General features: G+C 36.0%; 1 protein-coding gene across 1 annotated transcript; it reads right to left on the bottom strand.

Annotated features, from left to right (window-relative positions):
* Positions 1–329: 329 nt before the first annotated feature.
* LOC136136894 (receptor-interacting serine/threonine-protein kinase 2-like) lies at positions 330–18316 on the bottom strand. Its single transcript, XM_065895141.1, has 6 exons — positions 18144–18316; positions 13287–13440; positions 10502–10657; positions 2475–2632; positions 1337–1386; positions 330–496 (listed from the first exon to the last, which is right to left on the bottom strand). Exons 1-6 carry the CDS (start codon positions 18314–18316, stop codon positions 330–332), a joined length of 858 nt encoding a protein of 285 aa, XP_065751213.1.
* Between the last annotated feature and the right edge of the window lie 459 nt (positions 18317–18775).

The following is an 18775-nucleotide window of genomic DNA, read 5'->3' as shown; positions in this document are numbered from 1 at the left end:
GAAATTCTACTCTTGCCCTTCTCCAATCAAGTTTATACATAGCAGTGAGTGATATCTCCTAAACTTAAATTTAATCATGTTATTTCCCTGAAAAACTCACTTTAATGGCTTTCCATTGTACTTGGAATAAATTTCTAACCTTTTTATGATGATAGTCAACAGCCTCTCCTTACCACTTCAATCTCATCTCATAAAATAAAAACAACTTTGAATTAGAAGAAAAAAAACTTTGAGCTTGTCAGCTAACTTTCGTAGTTGTTCAAGGAATATTTTATTTACAGCGTATTTGTTATTTTTGTAATTCAAAAGGCCCAGTTTAAAACTGTACACTAACTTAAGAAAGACCGTCTTTCATCTGGATTTTGTGCCCATCCACTTTCTATGAGAGAGATCATAAGTGCTCGATGAGGTATATCAAATGGCAAACTTTCTTCATTAGTGTCAGGTCGATGTCCTTGTGACACATTATACATAATCTGCAAAGGATTGGTGACTTCTGTCAAAACAAATATATTTCATTCATTAGAAATATATTATGATTTAATATATTAAATACATTCTAAAGCCAACCAAATGAACATGAGGGAATCTTAAAATCTTAGGAATAATTCATTACTTCCCTTTCTGTCAAAGGAATATTTAGATCCCAGCTATTGCCAGACTTGCTGCCTCTCGTGGGAGGAGTTTATATCTTCACCTCTTTAATTCTGGGCTTGGCCATGTGATTTGACTTGGCCAATGGAGTATGAAGAGAGCAGAGTAAAACAGAGCTCAGCAGAGCTGAGCAGAACCTAGCAGAGCCAAGAAGGGCCACAGCAACTAATAACCCAATGTGAATGAAAAATAAATGTTTAGTTTGTAAACTACTGAGATTCTGAGGTTGTTACACAGCAAACTGACCTAAATGAACCTCAAAATAAAGAAAGAGACAATATTATCAGAAAATTTTTAAAGTATTCTTCAGTATTTGCTGGTCTTTAGAAGAAGCACTAGTTAAATTTTCATACAAACGATTTTATAGCTGGAATGAATCTTAGAAATAAGAATTCAAAATTCTTATTTTGCAGATTAAAAAAATGAGGACTTAAGAGATTTAGTGGCTTATAATAGAGTTACTTACTATCAGAACAAGAAGAATGTACACATTTTTCTGATCCTTAATCCAGTACTTTCCAACATACAGTGGATTCACAATGACAAACTGTTGTTTTTCTAGTGTGTTTTCCACAAAATGACTGTTAGGCAGATTTAAAATAAGTGATCTTTATTCAGATAGTTCTGAGTATGACTTACCAATATGATGTCACCTAGAATAAGGAAGTCAAAGTACACTTACCTTCAAAAGGCTGTTTTCTAGATAAGACTTCCCATGTGATAACTGCATAGCTGTTTAAGATAAAAATATACATATAGTACTTTATAAACTATTCATAATAAACTAAAATGGTACTGATTTTAAAAGCTGACTGTGAGATACCATTTTTTAAAGTAATAATGTAGTGAAATGTTGCTTAAAGAATCACTGTATAGAACCAAGATGATGACTATTCATATACAGTTTTGTTTTGAAAGGGAATTAATTCAATTTGAAAAATTAGGAAATTACTGTAATAAGAACTTGAAGTTATAGGCAAGGATAACTTGTGGATGATTCTTTCACACCTAGATAAGCTATGCCCTTTAATTACATGATTCCATTATTCACACAAAATAAAGAGCAATAAAAAAGGCTGTCTCATGTAGCCCTATTCTATTGACTCTTTTTCTGGTGTAAGTACTGTCTCTTTTGGTAGTGTTAAATGTTAATTGCACTGTTTCCCTCCCCCATCAAGGTCACATATGATAAAAACGCTTGAATATTATAAATTGATAGGACAACAAGATATGCTTTAATAATTTTTAAGGATGTAAAAGTAGCTTAAGGCGAGGCATCAGGACTTCCCTGGTGGCGCAGTGGTTAAGACTCCATGCTCCCAATGCAGAGGGTCCGAGTTTGATCCCTGGTCAGAGAACCAGATCCCACATGCATTCTGCAACTAAGGAGCCTGCATGCTGCAACCCAGGAGCCCATGTGCCGCAACTAAGGAGCCCACCGCCGCAACCAAATAAATAAGTAAATAAATATTAAAAAAAAAAAAAAAAAGCAAGGCATCTTTATTTTCATATTTTTAATTTTTAATTTTTTTTTTTTTTTTGGCTGCACCACACAGCTTGTGGGATCTCAGTTTCCTGACCAGGGACTGAACCTGGGCCACGGCAGTGAAAACCGGGATCCTAACCACTAGGCCACCAGGGAACTCCCAAAGCAAGGCATCTTTAATATGAAAAACATTAACCACTGTCTCTAATTTATTTTCACCACACTTATGAGAGAAGCATAAAAATCATACTTTTAAAATGTAGCTTCAAAATTCGGATTGATTAATCTTGTTTTTTAGACAAGGTTAACTCTGAGCAAAAGTAACATGCTGTACCTGTATATATCATGCTTGATAGTAGCCCTTGATTTTTGTCCAGGTTCATAGTTTTCAGGTGGCATATAGATAATTGTCCCTCCTTCTGGTGCAGATTTACTACTTCGTGATTGTGAGAGGGACATCATGCGCCATTTTGATAAGCCAAGATCTGCAATCTGGAAGGGAAAAGAGTAATTGAATTTTGAAATTTTCTCTTTAAAAAAATTCAAGAATTGTTTTTGTTTATATTTATTATATTTAGACATGAGACCAGAGTAAATGCTATATATATTAATATTTTATTTCTATAATAGTCTATTAGTTTCTTAACAAATTGGATTCCATAGTGCTGAACCCAACAACTCTAAAAGCAATATAAACTGACTTGAAGTTCAGCAAAATATTACAAATTTTAAAAGAGACTAAGTTTTGAAAACTTAAACAGGAGTATTTTTGCCTTTTATTCTGAATGAGTATATACACTTTACTTTTTGTGACAAGTAGCTTTATATCATGTGCTTTCAAAATTTGCCTATACCTCACAAAACTGCTAAACTAGTCATATCTAATACGATTGTCACTGGGTATTGTTTACAACTCAGGATTATATGTTCTTATTTATAATGTGCTAAAAATAGTATCCTTAAATTTTGAAATAAGTAAAATTCCAATATAGTATAACTCATTATTATATGATTTATGCCTACCACTAAAAGAATATCTGTTGACAATAGTATAGTTAGCATATAAAACATATTTATGTCCGTGACAAGGAGTGCCTAAAGCATTATCAGTGACAAATATTCTGTACTTTTGATATGTCCTTTACAGTTTTACTTCACTTGTAAATTTTGTGCAGATACTATCAATACACAATATCTTATAACTAAGTATCGAAAACGTTCCAATGTTTCTTTTTTTAAAGGGAGACAAAAATGTAAGAACAGAAACAATATTTAGTGAACAAAAGAGTATAGGAAAACTCTGAAGACATTTAATTTAAATCACTTAGACCTTCACACGGCACAATTTAGGAGTCAACAGAGTGGAATGAGCTCTATCCAGCACACCATCTGTGGTTCAACCATTTAACTCTTAAAATGTTCACTAGCTTTAAGAGAAGAAATAATTTATTTAGTGTTTAGATGAATTTGAGATTTAAAAAAATTATGGCCCCACTCCAAAAAGGGAGGGGGTAGCCTATATGAATCTTTCATACATTATCATAATAAAAGGGTAAGTCTAAGAAAAAAAATTAGAAAAGACCAAGAGGAAACATGGTGCCACTACATGAAGATAAGCTGGATTGATTTCTAAAGGCAATATAATATGTGTTCTGGAACATGGGTTCTAGAGCCTTGATTACTTAGATTTACATTCCATTTCTACCCCTTAATTAGCTGTGCAACCTTGGACAAGTTTTCTAATTTCTCTGTGCCTCAGACTACCCATCTTTAAACTGGGGATAATAACATAACACAGGGTTGTACTGAGGATATTAAACTAGTTATTCTAAGTGAAGCACTCAGAACAGTATCTGATACATAGTAAATGACCCCTGTGTGTTAGTATTATTAATGTTTTGTACATGGGAATAAGCCTCTAAAGATTGCTCTTATTCATACAATACTAATAAGCACAGTACATAGTTTCAGGGCCTTTAATACACTTTGAGGTGGTATTAAGACTCTGGGGAACCGTATATCCTACTTACTTCTACTTGCCACTACAAACTCTTATTCCTCCCACTCATTCTCTAAAAGCAAAAACAGTCCTCCAGCTGCACATCTGCTAGGATAATAAGCATTACTATGAGAAGCAAAGTTTATTTCTGTGCCACAGTGAGAAATGTTAAAAAAAAAAACAAAAACTGGGATGTGGTCCATCTTATACCTGACCCACAAATTGCAAACTACTGGGCTAAATACTGGTTTTGACTACAGTGCTGGAGAAAATGTATTCTGAGCTTGCTTCCTTATGTGCTCCTTTTACTTCACCTAAGGTCTTCATCTATGTTTTTAAATCTCACGTAGAAAACTTAATCAGAATTCCCTTTATCAGCTAATTTAGTTTGCCTTTCACATGGAACCATATTTGTCCCCTTTCTCTATTACAAACACCATATACCAAAGACACGATTCATTAAATCTGGATCTTCCAGAGAAGAAAAAAAAGTGAAGAATATGATGAGAGGAATACAAGTTCCATGATTTCTTGAGGGTCCTGGTATCATTCAGCAATGAAGACAGAGAATAGGAACTTTTCTATTCTATACAAGATCTTAACATGCATTTCAAAGGTAAAGGTTCTTTTTAGCTAAAAAAGATGATAAAAGCAACAAGAATTTACTGTATTAGCACAGGAAACTATATTTAGTATCTCAAAATAACCTATAAAGGAAAATAATCTGAAAAATATATAAAACTGAATCACTTGGCTGTACACCTGAAACTAACATAATATTGTAAATCAACTATACTTCAATTTAAAAAGATTAAAAAACTAGAGGAAATTAAAACACACTATTCATAAAAATCATCCATAATCTTATTACCCTACCAGAATAGCTATTTTCATTTATATAATACTATCCATGTCTGTAAATTTATAAAGTTATCAGTAAGAAGCTATGAGGAATAACTTTAAGTATTCTTAGAAGTTCCACACATGATGGACAGAATAGTTGAGAAATCAAACATGGTACATATAAACATTTATTTCAAATAAGCCTACCACAGGTTCATTTGTATTTAAGGTGCACTAACTGATACTGACCAGCAGATAAACAAATTGAATGTATTCTTTTTAAAGTAGAAAAGTCCTGGTTGATCTTAATTGGTAGTATATGTTTTTCTTTTAGATACTATGTCTCTGGTTAGCATTCCAGTATAAAAATTTACTTCAAAAAACTATAGCAAGGTGTGTTTCCATTTAATTTCATTAAGTATTTTAAAAGATTTTTTGCACTTCATTTAAAGGCCCTTCCAAGAAGATAGGTAGATCAGGTAACTGTTACTTTTTTCATGAGTCACTGATAAACTTTTACTTTTAAGGGACATTTATAAAATAAAAAGTAGACACACACAGGATGCATATAAAAGAGTGTCATAATTTATAAGAATAGTATTAGAAAGGTCACAGTTTTGCATGTGCTAAAGCTAATAAAAGTTAAAAAAAACACACAAAGCCAAACTATTTTAAATTCTATTTATTTCAAAGAAAGACCATGGGTACCCTACTGATCAATGAAAAAGAGAAAGTAGGGATCATCATCACCTATTACTTTGCTTCTGTTTTCTGTATCAAGAATAGTTTCTGGACTGAGATGAAGAAAATAAAGTCCAAGGAGGTTGAAAAGTTTATAAAGTACAAATCTCAGGTCATTTCACATATATTTCAGGTATAGTTAGAATACTCGCAAATACCTCCATGGTGATGGAGAGGTATTACAGGATACGAGAAAAGCAAATGTCATTCTGATTTTTAAAAAGGGAAAATAATATTGATTTTGCAAATCTATATATTGGCAGAGACTATCCTTAATCCCAGGTCTAAAAATTTAATGAAAGGGTTACTTTATGAGTAATTGATAAAAGAGCCAGAAAGAACTAATGAAAAATTATATTAGCCCAGTGATCAATTTCAGACCTCATGTGACATATCCCAAGTACTTGGGATGTCTAGCACAACACTGTTGCTCCACAAATACTTAATAAAGGAATGACAGACTTCATTTCCTTTTTTGTCAGTAGTACTACTGTCAAAGAGTAAACGTTAAAACAGTTTGTATATTATAATACATTCTGAGGTACTTTAATAATATCCTTGACTATTAAATTATCAGGCCTATTGGGCATATATAGAAGATCTGGAATTCATTCATTTGTTCATTCAACAACTACTTATTGAATGCTTCTATACGGCATATGCTAAGCAGGTGGCAGTGAATAAAACAGACTACATTTTAGTCTTTGTGAAGCTTATTATATTATAATTGGGGAAGATGGTCAATAAACATATTAATAAAAAATGTTTTGTAAGATGGTGAAAAATACTATGGAGAAGCATTAATCAAGGTATGAGGATACAGAGGAACTAGGCGGGTTGTCAGGGAAAGCCACTCTGATAATGAGGAAGAAAAGGAAAGGGAGTAAGTCATGAGTATGTAACAAGGAAGAATAAATCTGACTCCATATTGGATCTGTTTCTTTTGCTTTAACCTTCCTATTCTATTGCTTTTGCTACAAGTTAAGAATGTTGCCTATAGCCTGAAATATACAAGACAGCCCATTCTCAAGGCTCTGACCTTTAAGGGTATAACACTTTTCTATTCATACAGAGATAAAAAGTTACAGAACAGACAATTACATTTGTCTTGTTGGAGGTTTACAGGAACATCAAGATCTGACCTACATGGACTGCTGCAAGAACAAAGGATTCCAAGAAATTTGCAACAACCAACCACACCCTCTCTCCTTTTAGTCTGAATTCTAGCTGAGGTAAGGTGGTTCTTTGGGACACGAGTCCACCATCTTCTTGGTCTACTGGCTTTCTGAATAAAGTTGCTATTCCTTGCCCCAACACCTCGTCTGTTGATTTACTGGCCCTGTCCTGCAGTGAGCAGTATGAACTTGGACTTGGTAACAAGGACACCTGGGAAAGCAGTCAAGCAAGGACTTTTGTAATATTCTAATGGAAAAAAATGGAGAAATATGGGCTGTATAACAGCTCTTTTAGGAGTATTCCAAACAAAATGAATGTGTATTCTCCAAAAGCCCTAATTAATAAAAGGATTGATATTGACCTGAAAGGAGGTTTTCAGACCATGTTGTGTAGCTCTGATTTGAGCTCTGTACTGCTTAATAGTTAATCATGACTTGAAGATACAAAAAAGCAGCTAATTAAATTTGAAGATGACACAAAGCTGGAGGACAAAGTTAAAAATCCTTGGACTACAGAAAAAACATTCAAAAAGGTCTTAAGAGCTGAAGTTATCACCCAAATCTAACAAGATAAACTTTGATGATGTCCAGAAAATATTCTGTAAAGTACATGACAAGGAGACATGACTTAAGTAACAATACATTAAAAAAAAAAAAAAAGAAAGAAAACCTCTCAGTGTTTTTTGTTGACACTGAGCCCAATTTGAATGTTGTTTTAGGACTGCCCCCCAAAAGATGAATTAGTAAGGAACTATGAATACGAAGTAAAGTATTTAAGGACGATTCTACATTTATCACACCACATCAAGGGTGTAACTGAGCAGGACCCTCTGAGGCCTTCCTGGGACAGACCTCCCCCCACATATCTACTGCTTTAGCTCCTCTCTAAAGTACCTAGATAATAGTATCTGATGCATATTTCCTGAGTTTTTCAGATGCTAAAACCACCAACAAATGGAAGAAATTAACTACTTGATGATCATGGGCATGTAATCCCCAGACCTTCTAGCACCTAAGGATTGACCACCATCAACCAATCAGAGAATTTGTGCAAGAGCTGACCACATACCCAAGGTGTGCCCCTTCCTCACCTTGCCTTTAAAAATGCTTTGCTGAAACCCTTTGGGTAGTTAGGGTTTTTTCAGCATGAGCTACCTCTTCTCCTTGCTTGGCCCTGCAATAAACCTTTCTCTGCTCCAAACTCTGACATTTTGGTTTGTTTGACCTCACTAATGTGTTGGCCACACAAACTTGTGTTAGGTAATATGGGTATTTTGATTAGTTTTGAGGATCAAAATTTAAGAGAGATTTAAACACAGATGCATCTAGATAGCACCTGGGATTAAAACCTATGTAATAAGGAAATTGGCTGAATAACCTAAAGATGTGTATAAGGGAAAAGTGTATGTGAGAAGTAAGGGGATTATAGCTAACTTCAAATCTCAGAAGGACTGTCAGGTGGAAATAAAATTGGACTTTGAACTCACTTTATCACTAGGACCAATGAGTGGAAGCAACAGAGAAGGAGTTTTGACTGATCGTATAAAAAAATGTCAGTCATTCAGTTACGGATCTTAAAACACTCTCTTGTCACAGGGTAACTGCCTTGGGAGATAAGGGATTGTTGTAGTGAGGATTCAGAGGACCAGCCGATTAGGGGACTAGAATAAGTCACATCTACCTGTATGGTTCTATAACTGATGTAACAGATTTGTCTCTTTTTTTTAAGTAGTATTGAGGCAGCAGCTTGCTTCTCTCTTCCTTTTCCTTCCATTTTATTCTAGGCAGAGGGAGTGCCTTCAATAAAGGTTTATTTTTTCACTTAACTTTTCTCACACTTTTTATATTTATTTTTCTATTGTTCCAACTTCCTTATTACTTATTTGAACATTTTTGGATACTTATAATAATCTTCAATTATGTATATTATTTGAAGTGTAGCAAAATACTATGTAAAAATAAAGCGAGTTACATTTAGTATTAATTTCTCAGCAACTACTTTTTATTTGCTGTCATCAGTTACATATAGGGTAACTGAAATCACTACTCCTCTGGTGCCTTTAGGTATCTAAATCTTATGCTTTATGCAAAAAATTAATTCAAAACAGATCACAGATCACAGATTTAAATGTAAAACATAAATCTATGGAACTTTTAGAAGATAACATAGAAGTTATCTGCAATACCTGTGGCTTCGTGAAGAGTGCTTAGACACGACAGCAAAAGCATGATCATAAAAGAAATAAATAACAACTTTTGCTCTGTGAAAGACCCTGTTAAAAGGATGAAAAGAACAAACTTTGGATTGGCAGAAAATTTTTGCAAACTACATATCTGATTAAGGACTTATATCTAAAAAATATACAGAACTCTTAAAACCCAATAGTATAAAAGCAAAGAATCCAAGTAGAAAATGGTCTTAAGATATGAAGAGATGTTTCACTGAAAAGGATATAGAGATGGCAAATAAATAAATAACAATATTCAACATTATAGGAAAATGAAAATTAAGACCATGGTGCTATATCACTATACATCTATTAGAATGCTAGAATAAAAAACTATGATAATACCAAATGCTGGTGAGGGTGCAGAAAAGCTGGGTCTTTCATACATTGCTGGTGGAATATACAACAGTACAGCCACTGTGGAAAGTAGCTAGGTAGTTTCTTAAAAAGCTAAACATATGCTTACCATATGACCAAGCAGTTACACTCTTGGGCATTCATCTAGGAGGAATGAAAACTTATGTTTCTTCAAAAAGTTGCACAGGACTGTTCCTAGGAGCTTTATTGTAATTGCCAAAGACTAAGAATAACCAAAATATCTCTCAATAGCTGAATGGTTAAATAACTTTTGTACACCCATACCATGGAATACTATTCACCAATGAAAAAGAAACCAACTGTTGACACAAGCAACAACTTAAATGGATCTCAAAGGCATTATGCTAAGTGAACAAAGCAGTCTCACAATATCACACACTGTATGATTCCATTCATATAGTATTCTCGAAATGACAAAATTATAGCGATGGAAGACAGGTTAGTGGTTGACAGTAGTTAGGTATGATGGAGGGGAGAAGGTATGACTATAAAGGGGTAGCATAAGTGATATCTTTCTTGTGATAGAGTAGTGCTATATCTTGATTGCTGTGGTGGTTACACAAATTTACACATGATAAAGTGATACAGAACTATATACATGCATTGTACCAATGCCAAATTCCTGGTCTTGAAATAGTACTATAATTGTATGTGATGTAACCACTGGCAGAAACTGGGTGAAGGGTACATGGGACTCCTTTGTATTATCTTTGCAACCATCTATGAATCTATAATAATTTCAAAATAAAAAGTTAACAAAGGTATAATCGACAATTTAAATTAAGAACAGAATGACTGTATTTTGAACCATAATTTTACCAATGCCTGTAGTCTAGGAATAACTAACTCACTGCAGCAGGAAGAAGTGGCACTGAATTAGGGGCTATGGAAAAGGCAGAGATATTAAATTGGTAAGATAGAAGAAATAACTAAAAAGTCTTTAAAACTATTAAACACAAGGATGCAGATAAGCTTTTTTTTTTAAAAAAGTAACTACCTTAACGTGAAATTCATGACCCAATAAGATATTCTGAGTCTTCAGGTCATAATGAAGTAGAGGAGGATTCATACTGTGCAGGTAATTTACACCTAGTGCAATTTCATGCAGAACACGAAATCTTAATGGCCAAGGAACATCAGGATATTCATTTTTCTTCATATATATGGAAAGAAACAAAACTAAAATTAGTGGCCAAATTTATTTCCACTTAGAAAATGAAATATTCCATGAGGAAATATAGTATTAAACTAAATATCTGGTATAACTAAATTCAGGGCAAAAAATACTCATTTTGTTATATTATCAATTTGACGTTATTTAACATCCTTGTATCTTACTTTCCTCAATTTTTAGAGAAAATACTGACTTTACAGTACTGATATTTCCTTTTAGTTTATACTGGTAATGCAACTACATGGTATGGGGTCTTTCTTCAGTTGAGACAGTTTTAAATTATTTTTTATCTGTATAATACCCAGACATAGATTTATACTCATACCCATCTTCCCATTCTATGGCTTCTTATCAAATAACTTGTGCCCATGAATGTGTACACACACACACACACACACACACACACACAATTTGTTTCTATTCAAAATTTATATTTTAAATTTCCTATTAATATAAAACCATACTTGATTACGATGATAACCACTGCATCAATTAAAATTATGACCATAATATATTTACTTACTAAGCATTAATACTTCATATTTTTAAATCATATATTTACTTGCATTTCAGGTTGAAAAATTAGCATTTGGGAGTTTTGCTTTTGTGAAGGAGACAAAAATCATCTTCATTTCTAAGTGTATATGTAACATAGAAACATTAAAAATGTAATGTTTTCTATTTCCTGGTACTTACAAGTGACAGTCATCTGAACTTTCTTAAATGTTTTCTGAACATAAAAGTTAATACAGCTTCCCAGGAGAATGAACATACTCAGAAAAATTAGATAATTTGGGAAAATCCAACAATGAATCATCAGGGACCATGCCACTGGGTACATTTTACTAAATAATATGAAAAAGTATGCTTCCACTGAGCTCAAAACTGTTCTTAAGAATTTTTTTTCTGCAAATGGGTCAGCTTATAGTTCATTGATTAACTAACTTGGCAGGGGAGTGGCTCAAAATACTTGTCTTTACATAGTATTTTGATTTTTTTCAACAATCTTTTGTGAGGTTGGGGGAACGTGCTTCAAGATAAATCCTGACCTAATAATACAGGACACCAAAAGAAACACAAAACACAAATGTTCAACATTACTTCCTCTTGTATACACAGATTCCCATCCCCTTGAGTAACTGGATCTTTTAATCTTTAAAAAGGTAACTTTTCCTGAAAATTATATAGTTTAAAGAAGTAACAAGGCCTCTCTGCAGTATAGTGCTACATGGAAGCTTTTGATCATGGAGAGGAAGGTAGATGAGTGCTCACTATGTATTTTATGATTCCTTCCAGGAGTCAGCAATCCCCCTGTAGGAGGCTCTAGAATTTCTAATGGGCTCCAAATTTGGGTACCAGAGCATCTACTGTGGTACTGGGGTATGGGAAGACAACATTAGAATTTATGCTTATACTCATGTAACAAAAGGAAACTGTGTTTAATTAGTATTTGTATCTTACTTGCTGTGTTGGTTACACAAATCTTATGCACTGACACTAGTTACTTTACTCTGCCCTTGTTTCAGATGGTCCTGTCACAAACAGAATGTGTTGTATCCTGAAATAAAGAGGAAGTCACTCCATGAGTGGTGACAGTGGCACCCATTCTCTCTTGTTTGCTTATAGAACACTGTGATGTATCAGAATTTAGGAGTGTTCAGTGACTAGATTTGACAGATTATGTTACTACTCAGTTTTAACTAAAGCACCCCTCACAAAAGAGACCGAGTTCTTTAAAAATATTTCTTGACAGAAACTGCAGGCTAGAGATAATCTTAGTAATATGAGATCAAGCAAACAACAATAGATGGATACACATATTTTGAGAATGAGGACACCCCCCACAACCGGGCCATATTTGTTTACTGATGGGATTCACAATTAAAGCCAGATAACTGATACCTTGGGGAAAAGGTACATGGCTCATGCCATTGTCTATTATTGGAAAAGCTCATGTATTTGATACTCAGACTTATTTGGTCTATTAATTCAGAAATTTATGAACTGGTACTATTAACATTTAATTTGAACCCTACATTGTCTTTAACATAAAATGAAATCTGGCTTAAACTAACAATAAATTGTATGGTGTGCAGAGTTTATCTTTTCTCTCTCCTGTTCCTCTCTTACATATATATGCATGTGGATATTAGAATTCAGTGTAAACCTCAGGAACAGTAACCTAAGCAAAATAATCTAGGTCACTTAGAATGCAGGGTCTGACTCCACAGTAGTTTTCTTTTTTTTTTTTTGCGGTACCCGGGCCTTTCACTGTTGCGGCCTCTCCCGTTGCGAGCACAGGCTCCGGACGCGCAGGCTCAGCGGCCATGGCTCACGGGTCCAGCCGCTCCGCGGCACGTGGGATCCTCCCGGACCGGGGCACGAACCCATGTCCCCTGCATCCGCAGGCGGACTCTCAACCACTGCGCCACCAGGGAGGCCCCACAGTATTTTTAACAACACAAAAGAAGCCATAAATGGTGAAGTTTTTCATTATTCTTATTTTGATTCATCTATATATCCCCAAATAATCTGATCATTTGTAAAACGAAAGTACTATATAGGTTGAATAACAGAATTATAACGACTGAAAATGTATAATACTTACCCTATGTAGGAGTTCATTTAATGACCCATTTGGCATGTATTCAGTAACTATTCCCAAAAATTCAGGCTCATTGCAAATTCCCAAAATTGGAAGAATGTAACTAAATCTAGCTTTCTGTAAAAGTTCAGCTTCTCTTAAGACATCATTTCTTTCACTAAAGAAAGAAAATGTATAATTATTTCAAAGTAAGGAAAAATACACAATTATCAAGCCCATAAATATTAATTAATCCTGGATTTTTTCATTCATTAGCTTTTGACCTCATGTAAATTATGCAGCTTCTCTTAGTTTCTTCATGTTTAAAGTTGGGATAACATCTACCCTATATATTCCATAGGTCTGTTTAGAGACCAAAATACCTGTATAAGCCACTGACAGAAAAAAGTGCTACATACAGATTATTATTGTACTCTTCTCAGGAAAGGGAAAGAATACCATGTTTAAGTTTATAAAGTCTATATTAGAATGATAGGTGCTTGAACTAATTACATTAAGTTTATGTTGTATTAAAATGATCAAATCTGATTAGACTATTATATTAAATTTTATGGTTGCATACCATGTAAAAATTTTCTAAATATCCTGAATATTAAAACACTTAAATGTTGTAGATTTTAATGACTAGATGATAATAGTTGCATAAGGGTCAATAATGCTTAGAAATTATATACTGGAACACAGGAAAAGGACACTGAGAACAGGTAAAATGCTTATAATGGATCCCTGGGCTAACTCTGGATCCCAGGTTCATTTGATTTTTCATTCATAAAACAAATAAATATTGAACATTTATTATGAATAAAGAACTGTGCTCAGCATTATGGAGACTAGTAAGTTTAAGAAAACCAAAAACCAAAACACATAGTCTGTGACCTCAAACTGTCCAGAAATCTTTTTAAGAAAAATAAGTACTCACTGTGGTCTTGATTTACACTTCTCCAATGATTAGTGATGTTGAGCACCTTTTCGTATACCTATTGGTCATTTGTATGTCTTTGGATGTGTTAATTATATTGATATTGGTAATTATTCCATGATGATGTATATGTATAGCAAATAATCATGTTTTGCACTTTAAATATATATGATTATATTTGTCAATTATTCCTCAATAAAGTTAAAAAATAAGAAAAGCAAATAAAAAAAGAAAACCAAATACTTAAAATATAAGGCAGAATATGATAAGCGCCATCAAAAACAAGTAAATAAGCAAGCAAATAAATAAATAAATATAGGGAGCTCAGAGAACTAGTAAATCTGGGCTAAGGGAGTTGCTACAGCCTTCAGAGAGAGATGTCAACAGTACTTTAAGGATGGATAGAATTTCAACCACTGGAAAAAGGGCATCCAAGATATGTGGTCCCTCTCCAAGATGGGAGAGATTTTGCCTTTCTTTTTCATCTGTGTATCCCCAGGATCTGGAACAGTACCTGGCACACAGAATTTGTCTAATAGATGTGTATCAAATGAACTCAAGGAAGTTAAAGTACAGGCTATATCTGGAAAATGACAAATTGTTTAATATGAATCAGGATGTGTAACAGCGTGTGTAAAGGGAGTGAAGGGGAATAGGGTAGGGTAGGGCCTCATCTCAGAGCCTGAAAGCCAGGTGAGAGCATTTACACTTTATTTGGTAGTCACAGAGCTGTGACTACAGGTTATTGAGCACAGGAGTGACAGGAGTGGAACAAACTAAATAGGATGATTAACTTGGCAGCAAGGTGTAGGATCAGCAGAAGGAGGTAGAGTTTGAAAGCCAGGTATTAGAAGATTATAATACTAGTTAAGATGTGAAGCAATGAGAGTCTTAAACTATAAAGGTTGCAGTGTAAATAGAAAGAAAAACACTAGCTGAATAGAATACCCAGGCTCTGGTGGCTGACTGATTGACCCTGATTGACTAAGGGAGGTATATACATATATATATGTGTATATGTGTGTGTGTACGTATGTGTGTGTGTACATATATATGAAGGGAACTGGATTTGTCACCACTTTTTTCCATGGATGATTTGGTATTGGTAGCAGCAGTAATAGAAAGAGAACTGTCACTAGGAGAAGCTTATTAGGTAAACAATGATGATTAGTTGGGGCTTAAACCACCCAAGCTCTTGATGAATGGCTGCTGAAATAAGAAAAGCAACACACATTCGAGACCAGACTATGAAGCCTCCTTTAAAAACAAACAATAAGCAAAATAAAGCAAAAAAATCTTAGTCATCTATGTTTTGAAGAGGTAATATACTTACATGTTTCAAAATTCAAGAATTACAAGAATGCATAAAGAGTTTCTCTTCTTCTCCCTGCTCTTCAGCCACTTAATATCCCAACTGTGAGGCAACCAATTATACCAGTTTGTGAGACCTGCTTTAATTAAATTTATATTTCCTAAGCTGAAACAGGTCTGTATTTGCCTCATGAAATGTAGGTCAACAAGACAGTTATTGAGTAGCACCTTTGCCGGGAAGGTTCCTGGATACTCTGAGAAAGAATTATAGAGAGGGCATGCTAGGGGTCTGAGAAAGAATTATAGAGAGGGCATGCTAGGGGATATCTTAGTGATACTTAATATACTAATGCCTCCTCCCATTAAGAGTATGATGCATTCTTCCTTCTCTTGTGATCCTTTTATGTGTTGGCCACTTTACTACAGTTGGTTTCATTATCCCTACTTTATATATGAGAGCACGAAGGCTCACATAAATTAATAATTTCTATTGGTCATGCCAACAATAAGTGGCAGATTTGGAGTCAGATTTGAATTGCAATTGTGGGACTCTAAAGCCTTTGTTTTTTCCACTCACTGCTTAATCAGAGAAGGAAAATTCTTGAAGTCAGATTTCAGGAAGAATGAATGGGAAAACAGAGGAAGCCAAAACAGTTTAAAAATAGGTTTTTATATTAAAAAAATTAAAATGTAAAACAGCTTTTATAGACATATTACCAAAATTACCCATAGCAAATTTCAGTTACAAAACAGTTACACTGTTTACACAAGGTATTTGAACAACCTATCAGACTCACCTATTCATAAGGCGTTGGGAGATTGTTGGGGAAGGTCCTCTCATGGGCAGAAGTCAGGTTACAGAGAATAATTCACCAATCACTAGAATAAGAACATGTTATAGCACATAAACTTATTTTTCTTTTGTGATCTCAAAGAACAGTGCAAACATTATCCACACCAGAGCCCAAGAATTATATGTATCTTTTATTCCCACTTCATAAGTGAGGACATAAGACACCCTTTGAGTCAACTGCATAGCCCAGTCCTATGCTCAGACTACATAAATACAGCTAATGTTAACATTCTAGGAAACAAGTGGAAGAAAAATGTGATGCAGTAATGCCAGAGTGTTGCACTGGTCCTTATGGCTTCTTTGACGGCAGAATTAATTTCCTACCCGATTTAGTGAAGAATTTTAGATTATGAAATTGTTAATGAGCATGAGAGGGAACTCCCTTCATTTCTTGGTCCCAAATGGCACAAAACTTAGATAAATTAAAATCTTGAGAAGCAGCATCCAAAATGGGAGGATCAATCTCCTTTAAAATACCTAAGGAGTCCATCAGTGCTAGATTTCCATATATTTTAATAGTTGATTCTGAAATACATCTACCCTCTCTAATCAACCACCACCCTTCAAAGTTGACTACATACACATAATTTCCCAGTAATTGCTCCACAGAATTCAAGACCCAGGGTAAATATACCCTGTATATCACTAAATCAGGATTATGGTACACAAAAAGTGGGAACAATTTCTAGAGGTGTCTCAAAATTACTGTGAGATCTAGCCCATCCAAGCCTGATCGCAAGAGAGCAAGTAAAAGCCACAGGCAGATACCATTAGCAGGGCTGAAGCTGAGGAATTTATCTGCTGTTGGATACTGACAGCCTCTGGCTAATCAGGCATCTAGCATGATGTATTTTCCCTTGAGATAGAGGGGGAGGAGAGGAGAATGTTGCAATCATGGATGTTAACTCACTAAGAATTGAATGCAGGGCCTAGTTAAATTCCTATTGGAAGGAAAATACACAAGGCTAGTGACTAGACTTACTGATTAATGTATATGGTTGAAAGGTTTTTCTGGAAACAGGAACTAATCTAGCCTTCTCTTGAAATTTGGACATTGCACTAAACTTGTTCCAGGATGGGAGAGACATTCAAAAGTTTTGGTCATTTAACAGCTTTCTGATTTCCGTTTATTGTTAGCAAAAATAATACAAGTTTCCTCTAGAGACAGGCTTCCTTCCCTGTGATGGTAAGAGGAGAAACTAAATTGAGTTTGATATCTAAACTTTCATGCCTACATGTGTAAACCAAAAACAACAAAAAGTCCAAACCAAAACGTGCCAGACTCTACAGCAGTGCTGTTCAATAAAAATATAATGTGAACCACATATACAATTTGAAATTTTCTAATAGCCATTAAAAAAAAAAGTAATAGCCACCTGTGACTAAGAGCTACCTATTGGGCAGTGCAGCCCTAGAATTCGACTTCAAAAAAAAAAAGGGAAAAACAAAGCAAACAGAACCCAATTTCAATAAAGAGAACGTTTAGAGTTGGGCTGTGATCGCTGATTTTTGGTGTCTGGAGAAAGGAGGCCCAGGAGTAAGAAACAAAGGAGAGGGCAGTGAAACGTAGCGTGATTGCTGCATCTCCAGAGAAGCCTGCTCTCCCCACCATGTTAGCCCAAGCGTTGAACGGCTGCCTAGAGGTGACGAGGCGTGCGGAGGATCCCAAAGGGTCACCGTCGCTTGGGCTTCAAAGCCCGCTTGCCCGGGATTAGAGCCAGTGGGGTGGGGAACGCAGATTTCGGGGATCCGCGGTGGAGCCGCCAGGGCGCCCTACCTGTCGAGCAGCGGGGTGTGAATGTGCAGGTGTTTCACAGCCACCTGAACGCGCCAGTCTGCGTGGCGGGCAGAAGACACGGTGCCGGACGCGCCGCGGCTCAGGTAGCGCAAGTCGGCGAGCTTGTGGTACGGGATGGTGGGCAGGACGCTGCAGATGGCCTCCTCGTTCATGGTAGCGGGTGGCGCGGGCACTCAGGCAGCCGGTCGATTCCGGAAGTGCCCGCCGCTGCCGCGGCTCCAACCCCTGCGCGAGCCGGGTCGGCAGGCCGTACAGCCTGCCGGACATGAGGTCACGAGGCCGTCCATTCTCCGCGCAGCCCACGCCAAGCCGCTGCTTATCCGGATCCGGAGCGGACTCTTCTCTTCTAGAGACTGGTCAACTCTGCGGCGGCGGGGTGCACAGGGGAGGAGCTTCCTCTCTCCGACCTGGCCCTCCCAGGCGCTGCCTGCCACTGGAGCCCGCCAGTCGGAGCTTCTCCCTCCCCAGACTTCTCAGGCGACGTCAGCGGCGGATGCCGAGGCGAGGATGAGGGCCACTGGTCCGCGATCCTCCCAGCAAGGCTCCGGCCTCGGCCTGAGGCCCGAAATCTCCGCCTTGTGGCGCCCAGACAACGTGTGCCACACCGGCGG

Source organism: Phocoena phocoena, chromosome 17 (assembly GCF_963924675.1).
Source record: "Phocoena phocoena chromosome 17, mPhoPho1.1, whole genome shotgun sequence".
Lineage (NCBI taxonomy): Eukaryota > Metazoa > Chordata > Mammalia > Artiodactyla > Phocoenidae > Phocoena > Phocoena phocoena.
Note: the sequence above shows the minus strand (reverse complement) of the source record. Positions and strands in the feature narration are given on the sequence as shown.

Excerpts from the sequence above, each read along its gene's own strand:
- LOC136136894 (XM_065895141.1), bottom strand. The coding sequence starts at position 18,316 with ATGAACGAGGAGGCCATCTGCAGCGTCCTGCCCACCATCCCGTACCAC. Across the intron at positions 10,658-13,286 it reads TAAATGAACTCCTACATAGG|AAAAATGAATATCCTGATGT; the intron begins GTAAGTATTATA and ends ATATATATGAAG. Across the intron at positions 1,387-2,474 it reads ATCAAGCATGATATATACAG|CTATGCAGTTATCACATGGG; the intron begins GTACAGCATGTT and ends TATCTTAAACAG.